This window comes from Phascolarctos cinereus, unplaced genomic scaffold, assembly GCF_003287225.1.
Source record: "Phascolarctos cinereus isolate Bilbo 61053 unplaced genomic scaffold, phaCin_HiC Scaffold_5;HRSCAF=322, whole genome shotgun sequence".
NCBI classification, from domain to species: domain Eukaryota; kingdom Metazoa; phylum Chordata; class Mammalia; order Diprotodontia; family Phascolarctidae; genus Phascolarctos; species Phascolarctos cinereus.
Window position 1 is genome coordinate 12814680 of NW_027555958.1, and position 17234 is coordinate 12831913.

General features: G+C 46.0%; 1 protein-coding gene and 1 long non-coding RNA gene across 6 annotated transcripts in view; one reads left to right on the top strand and one right to left on the bottom strand.

The window, feature by feature from the left end:
• The window catches only part of DIS3L2 (DIS3 like 3'-5' exoribonuclease 2), a 358658-nt gene that overhangs the window by 286066 nt on the left and 55358 nt on the right, over positions 1–17234 (top strand). For all 5 annotated transcript variants that reach the window (XM_020972180.2, XM_078154658.1, XM_020972186.2 and 2 more), the window contains one exon: positions 15985–16064. In XM_020972180.2, the coding sequence (XP_020827839.1) occupies positions 15985–16064 (80 nt within the window). The remainder of the gene's footprint in view (positions 1–15984; positions 16065–17234) is intronic.
• On the bottom strand, positions 2789–4795 carry LOC110198083 (uncharacterized). Its single transcript, XR_002321647.2, has 3 exons — positions 4648–4795; positions 3968–4112; positions 2789–3070 (listed from the first exon to the last, which is right to left on the bottom strand). It is a non-coding gene; the product is annotated as an uncharacterized LOC110198083 (long non-coding RNA).

Here is a 17234-nt window from a genome sequence, read left to right on the forward strand (position 1 = left end):
CCTTATATCTTTCCTTCTTCCTTCTTTTCTTCTTTCTTTTCTTCCCTCTCCCTCCCTCCCTTCTGCCTTTCCTTCCTTCTTTTCCTTCTTCCTTCTTTCTTCTTCCTTCTCTTCCTTCCCTCTACCTTTCCTTCCTTCCTTTTCTCCTTTCTTATATCCTTCCTTCTTTTTCTCCTTCCTTCTTTCCTTCCTTCTTTTCTTCCTTCCTTCCTTTCTCCCTCCCTCCCTCCTTCCCTCCCTCTCTTCCTTCTCTTTCTTCCCTTCTCTATTCTTGGCAAGAGCACTGGATAAGACATGCCCCCTGCCCTCTAGGAACTTACAGTCCAGCAGAACATGTTAACTTGACCAGCCACAGTGAGGTGAGAGGCATAGGCCAGGTTGGGCTGCCTTCTCCCTGGAGATCACCCAGCAACATTCAAAGCACTTTTCTTTTCCCCAGTCAGAAGGGATTTCCTGCTAAAAGGCTGACCATATCTCTAGTCTAGAACCCAGAGCTTTATTACCATAGAACCTCCTAAGGCATTTCTTCTTCTAAACCAAAGATTTTTTTTTTTTTGGTGAGGCAGTGGGGCTAGATGACTTACCTAAGGTCACATAGTCTGAGGCCAGATTTGAACTCAGGTGCTCCCGACTCCAAGGCCAGAGCTTTATCTACTGCACAACGTAGCTGCCCCGTAAGCCAAGGATTTTTAATCTGAGACCTACAAAATATTTTGTTTTGTTAACTATTTCAGTGTAATTGGTTTACTTTCTAATCCTGTGTATCTTATTTTATGCATTTAAAAACGTTCTGAGGAGTCCATAGGTTCCACCAATCAGCCAAAGGCATCTAAGATGCAAAAGGGTAGCCCCTCTGCTTTTTTTTTTAAAGGTAATTGGGGTTAAGTGACGTGCCCAAGGTCACATAACTATAAGTATGAAGTGTTTGGTCTGAGGCTGGATTTGAACCCAGGTCCTCCTGACTTCAGGGCCGGCGCTCTATCCACTGCTCCTCTGCTTTGAGCAGTGAGTGTGCAACTCTGCAAGCTGTGGGCCTGTTTAGAGGCTTCCAGGTTGGGAGGAATGTCTGCAAAACTTGCTTTCCCTTGGAACTTGAGCTATAATCTTGAGTAACTATGGAGGTAGAGCCACCTCGGAATAGAATCCAGGGTGCCTCAGAGAGGACCTCAGAATGAAGGAGCAGAGCAAAGGCTGGAGAAGCCGCCTCTCCTTATGAACAGCCAACTCCCATGCTCTGCTGCTGCCGCCACCACATAGGACATCTGCAGGTGCTACACAGGAGGGAGTCGGATTCATGTGGCAGAATTCTCCAGAGCTTTGAAAAGTTGGTTGTTCATCAGCACTGGGTGTACCTATGTCCACAGCAGCATCTTGAGCCCCAGCCCACCCCAGTGCCCCTGAGACATTAGGTTGGACTTGCTGGCAAAGCTGCTGATTTCAGGGAATAACCTGTCTGCAATACACTTAACTGAAAAAGTAGAGATGTAGCAGCATCTGTCAAACATACTGTCGATGTTTGTGTCTGTTTGTACATATCTATCTATCTATGATCTGTCTGTCTGTCTGTCTATCTGTATCTATGTCTATCTGTGTATCTACATCTCTGTCTCTGTCGATGTCTGTGTCTGTTTCTATGTATCTATCTATGTCTGTGTCTATCTGTGTATCTACAGCTCTGTCTCTGTTGATGTCTGTGTCTGTTTCTATGTATCTATCTGTCTATATCTCTATCTGTGTCTGTCTATCTACATCTCTATCAATGTCTGTGTCTGTTTCTGGGTGTCTGTCTGTATCGGTATCTACGTCTATCTACAGCTCTGTCTATAGTGATGTAGGCAGCTACTTAAATTATCTTTAGGCTCACTTGTTATTCTTTCAAGATTCATCCACAACCATGTACGTTAATTAATGTAATTAATGTAAGGGCAGTCTTAGAAGTAAATGGAGAATCTGTTCATTCCCTTTACACACTCCCCTTTTCCAGTCTTGGTCATTTTGGCTCAGTGCTAACTCTCCCCAGAGTGTACTTAAAACCTCAAGACTGACTTGTTTAAGCAGTGAGTGATTGTTTTGCAGTTTCTGGAATGCAAATTTGAGGCCAGGAAGTCACTGTGTTGAGAGCTAGAGTGGATCCCATGCCCTGGCTACCCTCTCTGAGAGCTTCTTGGGACTTGGTTTAAATGTCCAGATTGAATCCTGGCAGGGACAGCAGGGTGCTGAGTTTCCTGACTGTCGGCGGGGGGCATGCTTGTGGGTGCTGCCGGGCTCCCAGCCACAGGAAGAGGCAGGGGCCTCCCAGCAAGCCGCCTGGCCAGAGAGCACATCAGTAGCCCAGAGATGGCGCTGGGAACTTCACTTAGCGAGGCTGATAACAGTTAGGCCAGCTTGAATGGGGAGAAAGCAGAGCTTTAAATTGAGCACATTTATCAAGATGGTCTGGCGATTCCTTGGCCTCTTTGGGATGGATTCTGTGTCTGCTTAATCGAAGAAGGTAGCACATTCCAGCCTTAATTTTGATGGCTCAGCTCTTCAGCATGACCTAGCTTTTCTTAGATGCTGATTTATCCAGGAAAAGAATTCAAGCCTTGGTCTTACAGCATTCCCAGAGAAGAATGTGCTCAATCCATACCCAGTCCAGCCAGAATTCCTCATGCAGAGAGATGAAATTGTTGGCTGGGCTCAGGCAGCCTCTTCATCTTCTTTAAGGAGGTTAAGGGTTAGAGTAACTGTCCTTCCCAAAGGGCTTTCTGTGGGGTGGGAAGAAGGAAAGACCTGACATGGTCACACATATGCTTCACATACTCATTTTTATTGCAGAGGGTAGTGGAGGGTAAATTGGAGTGGAGACTAATCAGAAGGCTATTGCAGTGGTCTAAGAGATTGCTAGGGAGGGCCTGAGCATGGGAGTAGAGGGAAGGGGGTGGCAGGTGGATAACAACAGATGCTGTGAAGATAGTAATGACAAGACTTGGCCCATGTGGGATGACTGAGAGAAGATGATGCAAGGAGGACGCCCGGGTTGTGAGCCAGGGTCATTGGGAAGGTCGCAGCGCCCTCAGCAGGGATGCCTCTGGGGGGAAAGATGAGTTCAGTGTCATACATGATGAATTTGAGATGTCTCTTAGGATAGCCATTTTGAAATGTCTACTAGGGAGCTGGTGACACCAGATGGGAGCTCAGGAGAGAGACTTGGGCTGGAGTTAGAGATGTGGGAATCATCAGCATAGACATGATCATTGAACTTGGGAGAGCTGCTGAGATCACCCAGTGAGGGAGCATAAAGGGAAAGGCGTGAGGGGTTTGGGGGACACCCACGATTATCAGGCATGGCCTGGACAAAGACCCAGCAAAGAAGACTGAGAAGGAGTGGTCTGGCAGGGAGGAGAATCAAGAGAGGGCAAGGCCAGTAAACCCTGGGGAAGAGGAGATGTCCAGGAAGCAGAGGGGATCACCAATATCAAAGGCTTGATCAGAGGTCAAGAAGCATGCGGACAGAGAAAAGTCCTGGAGATTGGAATGAACAAATGAAAAAGCAGTTACTAAGCACTTTCTGTGCATGTTGGACACTGGGCCAAGTTCTGAGGATAAAAATTCTAGCAAGCAGCATGATTCCTGTTCTCAAAGAGCTGTGTGCTCTTGGGAGCAGACAGCTAATGTGGGGAGACTTCCTGTGGAGAAAGCAGGTTGAGCTGAAAGGTGAGGTTAGGAGCCAGATTGTGGAGGGTTTTAAAATAGAGGGAGAGGAAAGGAGGTGGAAGGACCAGATCTAGAAAGTTCTTTTTCTTTTTCTTTCTTTCTTTTTTCAGACCGGGTCTTTCCATCTTGCCCAGGCTAGAAGTGCAGGGCCCGATCCCATTAATGATTGGCATAGAAGCTTTGACCTGCTCTGGGTCCATTCACCCCTCCTTAAGCAGCCTCCTGGCTCCTCCCCACCACCTCCCAATACCCCCCATTCCCAAGGGCTCACCGTAGTGATGGTACCAGACTTAGTTCAGACACCTGCTGTACATAGCCCACGGCAGCTCAGGGCTCAGGCACTCTGCCTTCCCAGTCGCAGGGGCTACAGACGTGCACCATCACATTCCCCAGAAGGCTTTTTTCAAGCAGTTTAGCTGAGAAGGGGAGAAGAGACATAGGTGATTAAGTAATGAGGCCAGTAGGTTCAAGTTGGAATTTTCTTAAAGATGAAGGAGACATGGATGTGTTTGTAAGCGTAAGGGGAAGGAGCCAGTAGATAGGAAGAGATTGAAGATTGGAGGGGGAGGGGCGTGGAGTGATTGATGGAGGAGACTGGAGGGGATGGGCTCAAAAATTCACGTGAAGGGATTGCCCTGGGCAGGAAAGACCAGCTTTTCCCCAGAGACTGTGGAGGAGGAGAAAGTAGTGAGGGATGACATCAGAGGGGGGTGAGATGAGGAAGGAGGAAGCGCCAGCCCTCGAGTTCTGCCTTCTTAGGCTGAAGTCGTCCCTGCGGGCTGTGGGGTTTCTTTGGATCCCGACTCGCGTCTCCGTGTTCCCTCCCCTTCCAGCTGATTTCACGTGCAGACCCGATCAGCACGCTGCCCGTGCATCATCCAAGTCGTTAATAAAAGTGGTGAAGAGCGCAGGGCGGAGCGCAGACCCCCGGCGTTCCATGGAGAGACTCACCTGTTGGCCAGTGTGGGCAGGTTCTGATCTCCCCAGCTGTGCTGAAATACGTGCTCCGTCTTTGTGCAGCTGCCTGGGACTGGGAGTGCTCGTGGCTTTCACTTCTAAGAGCTGACACGCCGCCCTCCCTTTAAGAATACATTCTCAGAGGCACCTGCCAGCCTCTGCCCATTCCACTGCTCAGTCCTGCTGACCCACCACCCTTTTATGTTCAGAACTTGCCTGGGGTTCAGTGAGTGGGCCTGTCTTTTCTTTTTAAAATCTGAATTGGTCATTGAACTTCCCATGATATTTCTCTGTGTGCCTTTAGACACACCCCAGTGTGTTCCCTGTGAGAAGGTTTTTCGTATTTGTATCACAATCTTTTTTTTTTGTTTCCTTTATTGATTGTAATTCCATCTTTTAAAATGTAAGATTGTCCTTAATAGCTCTCATTGAATTGATTAGCCCTTCTAAAGATGTAGAACAGTTCCATTTTTGATTCTTAGGGTTTCTTTTCTTTTTTTTTAAATAGTATTTTATTTTTCCCAATTATATGTGAAGACAATGTTTAACATACTTAAAATTTTTTTTTTATTTGGGGGGGAGGGAGGCAATCCAAGGTTAAGTGACTAGCTCAGGTTCACACAGCTAGTAGGTACCTGAGGCTGGATTTGAACTCAGGTTCTCCTGACTCCAGGGCTGGTTCTCTATCTGCTGTGCCACCTAGCTGTCCCTAACATTTGTTGTTTTTTTAAATTTAGTATTTTATTTTTCTCCAGTTGCTTGCAAAACTAATTTTTAACATTCATTCTTAAAATTTTGAGTTGCACGTTCTCTCCCTTCCTCCCTCCCTACTCACCCCCCGCATTGAGAAAGCACACAATTCGATATAGGTCATACATGTGTAGTCATGCAAATATTTCCGTAATAGTCATGCCTAACATTCGTTTTTACAAAATTTTGAGTTCCACATTTTTCTCCATCCCTTCCTCCCCTTCCCTCTTTCTAAAATGGTAAGCAATTTGATATAGGTTGTATGTGTGCAATCATGGGAAACATATTATCATATTAGTCATGTTGTGAAAGAAGAAACAGACTAAAAGAAAAAAAACCCATGAAAAAAATTAAGAAAGTGAAAATAGTATGCTTCTATCTGCATTCAGAGTCCATCACTTTTTTCTCTGGATGTGGACAGCATGAGTCTTTTGTAATTGGCTTGGATCACTGTGTTGCTGAGAAGGGCTAAGTCTATCAAAATTGGTCATCATACAGTGTTGCTGTTACTATGTACAACGTTCTCCTAATTCTGTTTACTTCACTCAGCATCAGTTCATATATGTCTTTCCAGGTTTTTCTGAAATTCGTCTGCTCGTCATTTCTCATTGTACAGTAGTATTCCATTACATTCGTATACCACAGTTTGTTTAGCCATTCCCCAGCTGATGAGCATCCCTTCAATTTCTAGTTCTTTGCCACCACAAAAAGAGCTGCTATAAATATTTTTGCACATGTAGGTCCTTTTCTCCTTTTTTATGATCTTTTTGGTATATAAACCTAGTAGTGGTATTGCTGGATTAAAGGGTATGCACATTTTTATAGCCCTTTGGGCATAGTTCCAAATTGCTCTCCAGAATGGTTGAATCAGTTCACAACTTCACCAACAGTGTACGGGTGTCCCAGTTTTCCCACATCCCTTCTAACATTTATTATTTTCCTTTACTGCCATATCAGCCAGTCTGAGGTAGTACCCCAGAGTTGTTTTAATTTGCATTTCTCTAATCAGTAGTGATTTAGAGCATTTTTTCATGTGACTATAGCTAGGTTTAATTTCTTCACCTGAAAACTGCCTGTTCATATCCTTTGACCATTTAACAGTTGGGGAATGACTTGTATTCTTATAAATTTGACTCAGTTCTCTACATATTTTAGAAATGAGGCCTTTATCAAAGACACTGGCTGTAAAGATTGTACTTTAGTTTTCTGCTTCCCTTCTAATCTTCATTGCATTGGTTCTGTTTGTGCAAAACTTTTTAAATTTGATATAATCACAGTTTTTGTATTTTATATATATTTTATTTTATATCTCATAATACTCTCTATCTCTTGTGAGGTCCTAAATTCTCCCCTTCTCCATAGATGTGACAGGTAAACTATTCCTTGCTCCCCTAATTTATCTCAGTCTTTCTTGTGAGCTTGCAGGCCTGCTGGGCTTCTACTTCTGACTCCTCTGCTTTCTACCCTCCCCATTCCTGGGTGGCATGTCAGACCCCATTCGGGTTTCATCTCCTCTGTCAGGAGCACTCCCCTCTCCCAAGGTTTCTGCCGCTTCTGCTCCGGGATCCTGGTCAGCATCTACCAGAGAGGTTCCCTTCACCGCTGTTATCCCAGAGGCACATCAGACATCTGTCAGCTGCTCTGCCCTGTGGCTGAAGGCCCCTGGCCCTCATCTGCACTTTAGACCTCTTTGGCTGCCTGCTCATGCCTACAGACCTTCCTCAGAATCATGCCTCAAGAAAAGAAGTAGGGTCACTGAGGAAAACCAAAAGTTAGAATAAAGATATTCATAGACTTGCTGAACCCCTTGGAGGTCCTCAAAGCCCACGTTTAGAACTCTTGTGCTAAACCCAAGGTGATCGTCCCCATCCCCATCTGAACTCCCGGAGTCCTTTGCCCCCTTTTGGATACTTATCACATTCTACCTTGTAATAGAGTCCTTGGAGCCCTATTAGTCCCCTTACTCTGCAGATGAGAAGCCTGAGGGCCACAGAGGCCACTCAGGTAATAAAGTGTTGGAGGCAGGATTTGAACTCAGGTCCCCTGCCTCCAAAGTTAGTGTTCTTTCCACTATACCATGTGACCTCTCCTTATGGTTCATTTTTTGACTAGGTCAAACAGATTGGACTCTCAGACTAGGGCTGTGTTCGGTGCCAGGCACACCGCTTAGAAGGTGTCCCAGAAGGCCGGGGAGGTCCCTTCCAGCCCTAGATCTGGGCTCCTAGGATCTCCCCCCACCCCATCCCCACGGCTCCACGAGCAGCTTTTCCCATAGAGCCAGGTCCCTGGCTTTGGTTCGTCCTCACTAGTGGGAGGAGTGTTTCTCCTGAGCAGGCAGAGCTCTTCCTTGAACGTTCGTTGTTCTGCAGTCCTCTCACCTTAAGGAGAATTAGAAGGCGCCTCTGGAGTTGGGAGAAGTTGCTTTAAGTAAAAAACCAGCGCTGGGGTTTAGAGCCCACACTGCAGGGAGTCATCCTCCCCTGGGAACAGCCAGCATCCCTGTAGACTTTCCAGCCCTGAGGAATCAGGAGCTCCATTCGGAACAAGATTCCCCTGGAGGGGCCCGTGGGCCGGCAGATGGATGTATTTTTCTTGAAAGCCAGAGGTGCCAGAAGTCTTGGTGATTACGTTACTGGAGCAGGCCTTGGTTTTGTGGTTTGTGGGGTGGAGCATCGGGGCTGCACTTTTATTTTTAATCCAGGTCAGAACCAGAGCTCGGGGTGGGGCAGAAAAGCCTGCTGAATGAGCAAGTTCTTTCTCACAAAGCTCCCTCCAGGGTCGACAGCTGGAGACTTCGATGGCCTTAAAGAGAGATTCCATACAGGGCGCCATAGAATGTGTTGTCAGGCGAGTTCAGTGGGTGGTGGCATGCTGGGGAGAACCCAGAGAGACCCCAGAAGAGCCTAGTGGTGTTCTTTCAGCAAGAGTTTTTCATCTTAATAGTTATATCAAATCATACCAGGAGTAGTGTAGCCAGAGTGTTTGGCTGTGAGCTTCAGGTAGGACTCAGTAGGTCTCTGTAGACCCGGCAGGAGGAGGACCTCCTTTGCGGCCCTCAGTGAAGGACTATACCTCTCCCTCCCCCTCCCCCTCCCCCATGGCTTTTGGATGAAGCCGGGTCTCTTCTGGAACTCTTGCCCTAGAAGCAGGCATAGACCTTCCTGAGACCCAGCCTTCCCACAAAGACAACTGCTGACATTTAGCCCTGGAAGGGGCCTTGGAGCAATGTTTCTGATGCCTTTTCTTGGGATCCAGCTTGTTTCTTGTATCAGATAACTAATTTATGAATCTAGAGAGGCAATCTAGGGCCGGCTGCTGATGGCTGTCTTTGCCTCCCGCAAGGTAACAGACTGCTCAGGTGGTAGGGTCAGTGTCCTGTGCAGCTAGCTAGGTGTTCATGCTGCTGGCGGGTCACTAAAGGGTCATGGTGGTGACATCTAACAGTCTTCCTCCTTCTGTGCCCTGCCCCCCCTTCCCCCCCCCCCCAGCACTTTGAAGTCTTGAAAAATGTGTAAGTTTGAAATCAGACTTGCTTTCACTAGAAAAAGAAACTTTCAAAATGATAAAACAAAAACTATGGCCCAGGCCCCTGGCCCAGATCCTAGCCAGGTTTCCCACCCCCGTGACAGATTGGTCTACCCAGTTTCCTGCCTCTCCCTCTGTCCTCCGGCTGGTACCAGAAGGGTCACTGTGATAGCAGTGGGGTAGGCGCTTTCAGCGTATGAATGCTTTTATCGTAATTACTTGATCTTAAAATTTTGCTACATTCACTTTGGATTTGAATGTGGGGAGGGGGGCGGGGTTGCTCTTTCCACTTACATCATGTAGTCTTTGGGTATCTTTCTTCCCATCTTTTTTTTTTTAAATCAGTGATGTCTTTTGTTTTTACATCACCTTCCTTTCCAAACCTTCCTGCTACCCCTGCCCCAGCCGCCTGCCGTAAGAATTCCCTTGTAACATAAAAAAGAAAGAGAGAAAAAAATCAGTTCAATAAAACAAATAATTTCAACCGTGTTTGGCAGTACATGCAATATTACACACTCATAGTCCCCCACCTCTGCCAAGACAGGAGGGAAGTAGATTTTCCTATCTCTTCACCTTTAGGGGAGGTAAGAGAGAGGAGATGGGCAAGGGGCGGGGAGAAGAAAGAAAGGGAAGAGAGAGGCACGTGCGCAGACTGGCATCCCTCGGCCTCGCTGAGAGGGCTGGTGTTTGCTCTCAGCACTAAAGATTGGTTTCACATGAGGGTGCTGAACCAGTGTTCCTGGTAAATTCTGTCCCAGGGCTGAGGGGCTGCCTTGGTCATGGCTGTGTGCAGCCTGAACAGCAGGCTCACGTGGAGGAGGAGCTTTACCTGAAATGGATATTTTGGACACCGCAAGGGTCATTGGGAGTCCTGGATTTTCCACTCATTAGCTGTGTGACCCTAAATAAGTCATTTCTCTGCTTTGGGCTTGAGTTTTCTCATCTGTAAAACAAGAGGAAAATGAGAGTTGAGTGAGATGCGCTCTGGACTTTGATTCCTGCTATAAAGCTGTATGACTCAGTGAAAAAAACTGTTCAGTAAACAGCAGCTGAAAGATGTGGGATTGGAAAGCTGAGTGTCACTTGGGAGGGCTAACTGCAGCTATCACAGGAGGAGGGGACACTCCCTGCCTTGGGCAGTGGGCTCTGGGTCTTGTCTGAGGCCTGTCTGCTGGCTGTTGGTGAGCTGCCAGTACGAAAATCCTCCCTCTAGAAAGACCTGGCCCTGACAGTGACTGAGGAGACTGTGCCAGAGAGAGGATAGAATTGGCTCCTCCTTTTCTGTCCCTGTCACTGAAAAGGACTTGCCGTCCACTTTCCTGGGCGAGGCAAGGCTCAGGCGACCCTGATGACAAGGATTTCTTTTGGCATCTGGAAAGGCGGCTGTAGGGGCTGGCTGCACAAGACTAGACTCCTGTGGGCCCCGAGTTAGGGGATGTGCCTCCCCGGGCATTATCCCAACAATGCTGTCCCATCCCAGATTCAAGTGGTGATGAGGAAGGGGAGCAGAGAAGACAAATTGCTCGGCACGAGTTGTGACAGAGACCTTGGGGAAGGGCAGAATGGGGGGTGGAATTTGGTTAGTGAGTGGGATGGTCAAAAAGGCAAATAACCATCCCAGACTGCATCAGAGGTTCTCAGTCCACAGTGACTAAGGTGAGAATCTTCTTTCCTCCCTCGTGCTCAGAGCACATCTGAAGGAGCCTGCCCATTTCTAGGCACTATGTTTAAGGAAGGATGTTGGCATCCTGGAGCTACCTAGTCTAGAGGAAAGTCATATGGGTGATGGAGGGACTCAGAACCAGGCAGGGTAAGTGGAAGGGCCTGGAGGTATTTTCCTGGGTAAAGAAAAGGGCTGCAGAGAACATGGTGGTTTTCTTCAGAAGCTGAGCTGCAGAGAGGCATACATGCAGGAGAACTTGTAACAACATGAGCGGTCCAGATGTAGATGGGGCTGCCTTGTAAGTCTGTTATCACTGGGCATGCTCGAGCAGACCCTCTTAGACACCATTCATGCTAAGGGCAGGAACTAGACTAATTAATTTCTGTGATTTTGTCTCTTTTGTCCTTCTGGCCAGAAACTGGGAGGGCCAGAAGATACAATCTTACTCTTCTTCAGCCTTGCAAGAGATGGGTTTTCTTTTCTTGTAAAAGCATATAGGAATTGAGATTGAGTCTAGGGTTGAGAACTTGTACTGTCTTCCCTTCCCACCAGCCAGACTCCATGGCCGAAGTGAGAGCGATCAGAGGGTGCCAGAGGAGTCCAGAAGGGCTGCCTTGGGGAGAAGCCAGGGGCTGGGCAGGGCCAAGAGCCAGTAATGCTGAAGCAGAGGGAGGGTGTGGAGACCCCCTGAGCCAGCTGAGGAGGGGCGGGTGGATGAGCAGAGATGTGGTTTCAGCTTGCAGTGGGAAGGTAGTGAGGAGAAGGGTGCAGTGGGGCGTCGGAAAGGGCAGGATGTAGACTAGTAAAGGCTTGACTTTGGCGTGAAGGTCTTGGCTCCTCAGCAGGGAAGAAGGGTTTGTTTCTGCTGTCGTATTTTCACTTGGGTCAGTAAGAGGACATCCATTACTAAATGTTCATTTCCCCCTAAGGAAGAGACAACTTATCCAACTTCTAATGATATAGCACATTAGCTATGCTAACAACATTCTAGTTTAAAAAAAAAAGTTAATTTTCACTAATAATTCCCTGGTGATCCAGAATCTTGAAGAATTTGTAAACAAAGTTATTGGCTCAGCAGGGGTCCTTGGTATGTTGTCATTTGGAAAAGTTAGGCAGAGCTTAACTGATTCAGTTCCAACTTTGGCCTGCATAACTGAGTGGGGAGACCCCTCCAGTTCCCTTGACCAGCTCCCATCCTTCACCCCACAGGAATCCAGACTTCCTCTTAGTGTTTCTTACTCAAATGTTTCTCTTTTCTCCTGCCCAGGCACCATGCATAATGGAGCCTGAGCATCTCTTCCCGAAGGGCCTTGGTAACTACTTTGAACACTGGTAACAAGTGGAACAGAGCCAAGTGGCTCATGGAGAAGGAGGGTCCCAGCAGATTCAGTAGTATCTTCCAAGCTCCCAGAAAGAACATTACACAATCCCTGAGTCTTGGAGTCTCACTCTTGGTCTAGAAGGCAACTGCCAGTCAGATCTGAGGACTGCCCCTTACCTGGTGAAAGGATCAGCAAATGGTGCCTAGGAGGAATAAATGCCTGTTGATCAGTGGACTCCTACAGATGCTTGACTGTCTGCCATTCCCCCCGTGGGGCTTCAGTGTTCAAGTTCCCAGGAAAAGAGCTGTCTTGGCCACCACGGGTCCCAGGTGGACACGCCACGACACAGCACCTAGCTTCTCTTAGGGAGTGGTGAGGGCAGGGAGCCACAACGGGTGGTGTGCAGACCCCCATCTCAGAATGTCAGTGCTGGGAAGAACCTGGAAGAGGGATCAATCATCATTTTACATTTACGTTTCTTGTAGCTCTGAATCAAGCTGCAAGAGCTGTTGGGGAGGCGAGAGAGGCTGGAAAAAGGTTTTTATCTGTTTCTGCCTCTGGGGGGAATCGATGACCACTGTCAGCCTCAGCCCTTCTTGATGCCAGTAGAACTGTTTGTTCTTTTTTTTTAAAATAAATTTATTTTTAACGTATTTTGAGTTCAAAATTCTCTCCCTCCCTCTCAACCCTCTACTGCTTATTGAGGAGCAAGCAAAATGATATCAGTTCTGCATGTGAAATCATGCAAAGCCTATTTCCATATTCACCGAAAATGAAAGGTGACAAAAATAAAGAAAGCAAGAAAATTATACTTCAGGCTGCCCAGAGAATTCATCGTTTCTCTCTCCAGCGGGGGATGACATTTTTTCATCAGGAGTAAAATGTCTTGGGTCATCGTGCTGATGAGAGCAGCCCAGTTTTCCACAGCTGATCATCATTACAACATTGCTCTTACTGTGTACGATGATCTCCCAGTTCTTCTCACTTCACTTTGCATCAGTTCATATAGGTCTTGCCATGTTTTTTTCTGAAACCACACTCTGCATCATCTTTTATAGCACAATAGTATTCCATCACAGTCCCTCCATCAGTTGTTCAGCCATTCCCCGATTAATGAGCATCCCTTCACTTTCCTTTTTCTTTGATCTTTTTAGGATACAGACCTAGCAGTGGTATTGCACAGTTTGATAGCCCTTTGGACATAGTTCCAAATTGCTCTCCAGAATGATTGGACCAGTTCACAACTCCACCAGTAGTTTAACATTAGTGTACCTATTTTCCTTCATCGCCTCCAGCATTTGTCGTTTGTGATAGGTATAAGGTGGTACCTCAGAGTTGTTTTAATTTGCATTTCTCTAACTAATACTGATTTAGAGCATTTTTCCATATGACTATACAGAGCTTTGATGTCTTCATCTGAAAACTATCTATTCAAATCCTTTGGCCATTTATCGATCGAAGAATGGCTCTTTTTGTTTTTTTTGAAAGTTTTGACTTAATTCTGTATACGTTTGAGGAATGAGGCCTTTACAGAAAAATTTGCTATAAAATTTTTTGGTACTCCTTCATTGTCTGTTGTACCTTTTAGCAAAACATTATTGCTTTTAATTCGATCTGTATTTGCTTTTGCTTTGTCTGAGATCATGATTGCTATACCTATCTTTTTTACTTCAGCCGAGGCATGATAGATTCTGCTCCAGCCTTTATTTTAACTGTTTGTTTCTTTTTCAAGCATGTCTCTGGTAAACAGCATATTGTTGGATTCCGGTTTCTCATCCATTCTGCTAAGAACTTCTGTTTTATGGGTGAGCTCGTCCCACTCACATTCACAGTTATGCTTAGTAACTGTATTTTCTTCCATCCCATTTTCTTTCTGTTTTTCTCTTTTTTTATTCTGTCCTTCCTCAAAAATCCGTTTTTGATTCTGATCCTTTAATCTGTGCTCCATTTTATCATCCCCCTCCCTGATCCCCATATCTCTTATCTCTTTGCCCTCCTATTCTCCTATTTTCCTGTTTGTAAGATAGATTTCTTTATCCAACTGAGTGTATGTGTGTGTGTGTGTGTGTTTTCTTCCCTCTTTGAGCCACTTCTAATGAGAGTGAGGTTCAAGCATTGCCTGCCACCTCCCATAGTTTTCCTTTCCATTATAAACACTCTTCCTTGCATGCTTCTATGTGAGAAAATTTTTCCCATTTTACTTCTCCCTTCGTCTTTCTCCCAGTTCATTTCTCTTTCTCAGTCCTTTGGTTTTTGTTTTTGTTTTTTTTTTGAGATCATCCAAACAGAATCAACTCACACTCATGCCTTCAGTCTATGTAGACTCCTTCTAACTGCCATAATAATAATGAAATTCTTAGGACTTACATGTATCATTTTCCCATATAGAAATGTAAACAATTTAATCTTATTGAGTCCTTATGATTTCTCTATTATGTTTACCTTTTTGTACTTCTCACAAGCCTTGTGTTTGAATGTCAGATTTTCTATTCAGCTCTGGTCTTTTCAGCAAGAATGCTTGAAAGTCCTCTCTTTCATTAAATGTCAGTTTTTTCCCCTGAAGGATTATACTCAGCTTTGCTGGTAAATTATTCTTGGTTGCAGTCCTAGCTCCTTTGCCTTCCAGAATATCATATTCCAAGACTTCCACTTCTTTAACATCTAAGCTGCAGAATCTTGTGTGATCCTGACTGTGGCTCCGTGATATTTGAATGATTTCTTTCTGGCTGCTTGCAATATTTTCTCCTTGACATGGAGGCTTTGGAATTTGGCTGTTATATTTCTGGGAGTTTTCATTTTGGAATCTCAGGAGTTGATTGGTAGATTCTTTCAATTTCTATTGAACCCTCTGGATCTAAGATATTGGGTTAATTTTCTTTTATGATTTCTTGAAATATGATATCTAGGCTCTTTTTTATCATGGCTTTTAGGTAGTTTAATAATTCTTAAATTATCTCTTCTGGCTGTATTTTTCCAATGAGATCTCACATTTTCTTCTGGTTTTGTTTTCATTCTTTTGACTTGGTTTTATTGTTTCTTGATGTCTCGTGGAGATATTAGTTTCCATCTCCCCAATTCTAATTTTTAAGGAATTATTTTCTTCAGTGAGCTTTTAAAACTTTGATCAGTTTTACTTTTTAAGGAGTTCTTTTCTTCAGTGACTGTGCCTCTTTCACCATTAGGCTAATTCAGCTTTTAAGGTGTTATTTGCTTCAGTATTTTTGGTGCCACTTTTACCAAGCTGTCAGTTCTTTTTTCATAGTTTTTTTGCATCTCTCTCATTTCTTTTCCCAACTTTTTCTCTACCGCTCTCATCTCTTTCTTTAATTCTTCCAGAAATTCTCATTGGGCTTGGGTCCAATGAGCGTTTTTCTTTGAGGCTCTTTTTGTGACTGTTTTCACACTGTTGGCCTCTTCTGAGTTTATGTGTTGGTCTCCCCTGCCACTGTAGTAGTTTTTTACAGTCAAGTTCTTTTTTTTTTCCCTTTGCTTTTTACCTATTTTTTCTAGCCTGTTTCTTGACCTTGGACCTCATATTAAAGTTGAGCTCTGCTCGTCTGGGCTTCTCTGTGCTATTGTTTTCAGAGCTAGTTCTGGGGGTCTGCAAGCTTTTGGTGCTTCCAAGGTGGTGTGGTCCCGGGAGGGGTGTGGTCACTACTTCCAGGCCTGTGCTCTGGCCTTTACCCGGGAAGGATAGCTGTTCCCCTGCAGCTGCTAGCATTCCTCTGGGTCCTGAAACCGTGACCACATGCCCTGTTCTGCTGCAGCCACGAGCACTACTGCTTCTGCCTCCTCTCTGCCTTGGAACTCCCTTGTGACAGGTCGAAAGCACTCCTTTCTGCCCGGAACTGCTTACGGACGATAGAGCTGTCAGTCAGTGCCAGCAGCGGGTCCCCGGTAACCCCTTTCTGCCCAGAACTGTGGCCTGCTGTACTGCACAGCAGAGCCCAGAGCAGAGATATCAGCTGGAATGAGTTTCGTTGCTTCCGTTGCTGCCTTCATTTCAGCCCGGGGATGGTTGGAATGGGCCACTTAACACCTCCTTGTGTTTCTCTTCTTTCCTTTGTGCAGCTAAAGCTTGCTTTCACTCTGGACCAGGACACTGGGATGCCTCAAGGATGTCACATCTATGAATACAAGGACAGCAACAAGTGAGTCGCCTCATTCCCAGCATTGTTCTCGTCTCCCTGCTAAGACCCCCGTGGCAGAGAGGCTGCCCTGCCTCTGGACATAATTCACAAGCAGATTTCTCAAAGCCATGTTGACTTTTGACATACAGTGTGGGAAGGAGCTCAGAGGTGACCAGTGCAGACAGCTCCAGTGAGTTTCCTTTGCCCCTAATGTCCTGGGACTGGCATGTTCGTGCGGAGTTCTCCTGATGCAGAATTATCCCATTTGTACAAGATGATTTCTTCCCTCCTCCTCCTCCTCCCCCTCCCCCTTCCCTCTGCCTTTCCTGCCCCTCAGGCACACACATGCTGATTCACTTTGTGGCTTTTTTCTTTTTATGGTTTTTGTAATCGAGGACTGACCGCATTCCCTATTTGTTGGGTTTGTTGTGATATTCTAGCTTGGGCGGATAGTAGCAAGGACAGTCAGCGCAGAGGGAAGAGAAGGAGCTCTGTGTGTCTGTCTTTTTGGAAGCTTGAAATTGCTGGCCTGGCTAGGAAACTGGTGTCCGTCACAGTCTTGTGACAGGTCTTGTCTTTAAAATACTCATGACACAGTTTTTCTCCTCACTTGCATAGATTCTGCCCAGAAGCCAGTTGTGCTGGGCTTTAGTGTGTCCAAAAACTAAGCTCTCTTTCCCTACCTTTCTCAGCGTTTATTTTCATTCTTTTTTCTTTCCCCTTGTCCTGGGAAGAAGTATGAGAAGAGAGAAAAGAGAAGTTATACCAGGCGCTCCTCATTAGAGACTTGGGCAGTAATTTGGAACAGGTGAAATCCTCAGTGCCAGCCTACGACGTGAGATCTAGGCCTTCCAGTGTCTTAAATACTTGGGCAGCTATGGGGCTCCGTGGATAGTGCACTGGGTTTGGAGTCAGAAAGACTCATCTTCCTGAGTTCAAATCCAGCTTCAGACACTTAGTAACTGGGTGACCCTGGGCATATCACTTCACCCTGCTTGCCTCAATTTCCTCAGTAAAATGAGCTGGAGAAGGAAGTGGCCAGCCACTCCAGTGTCTTTGCCAGGAAAACCCCGTGTGGGGTCATAGAGTCAGACATGACTGAAACAACTCAGCCGCAGCTACAGCGGCCGTCCATGATTCTGCTAGCCTGGGGATGGGGCAGAAGCATGTCAGCAATGTCACTGTCCTGTG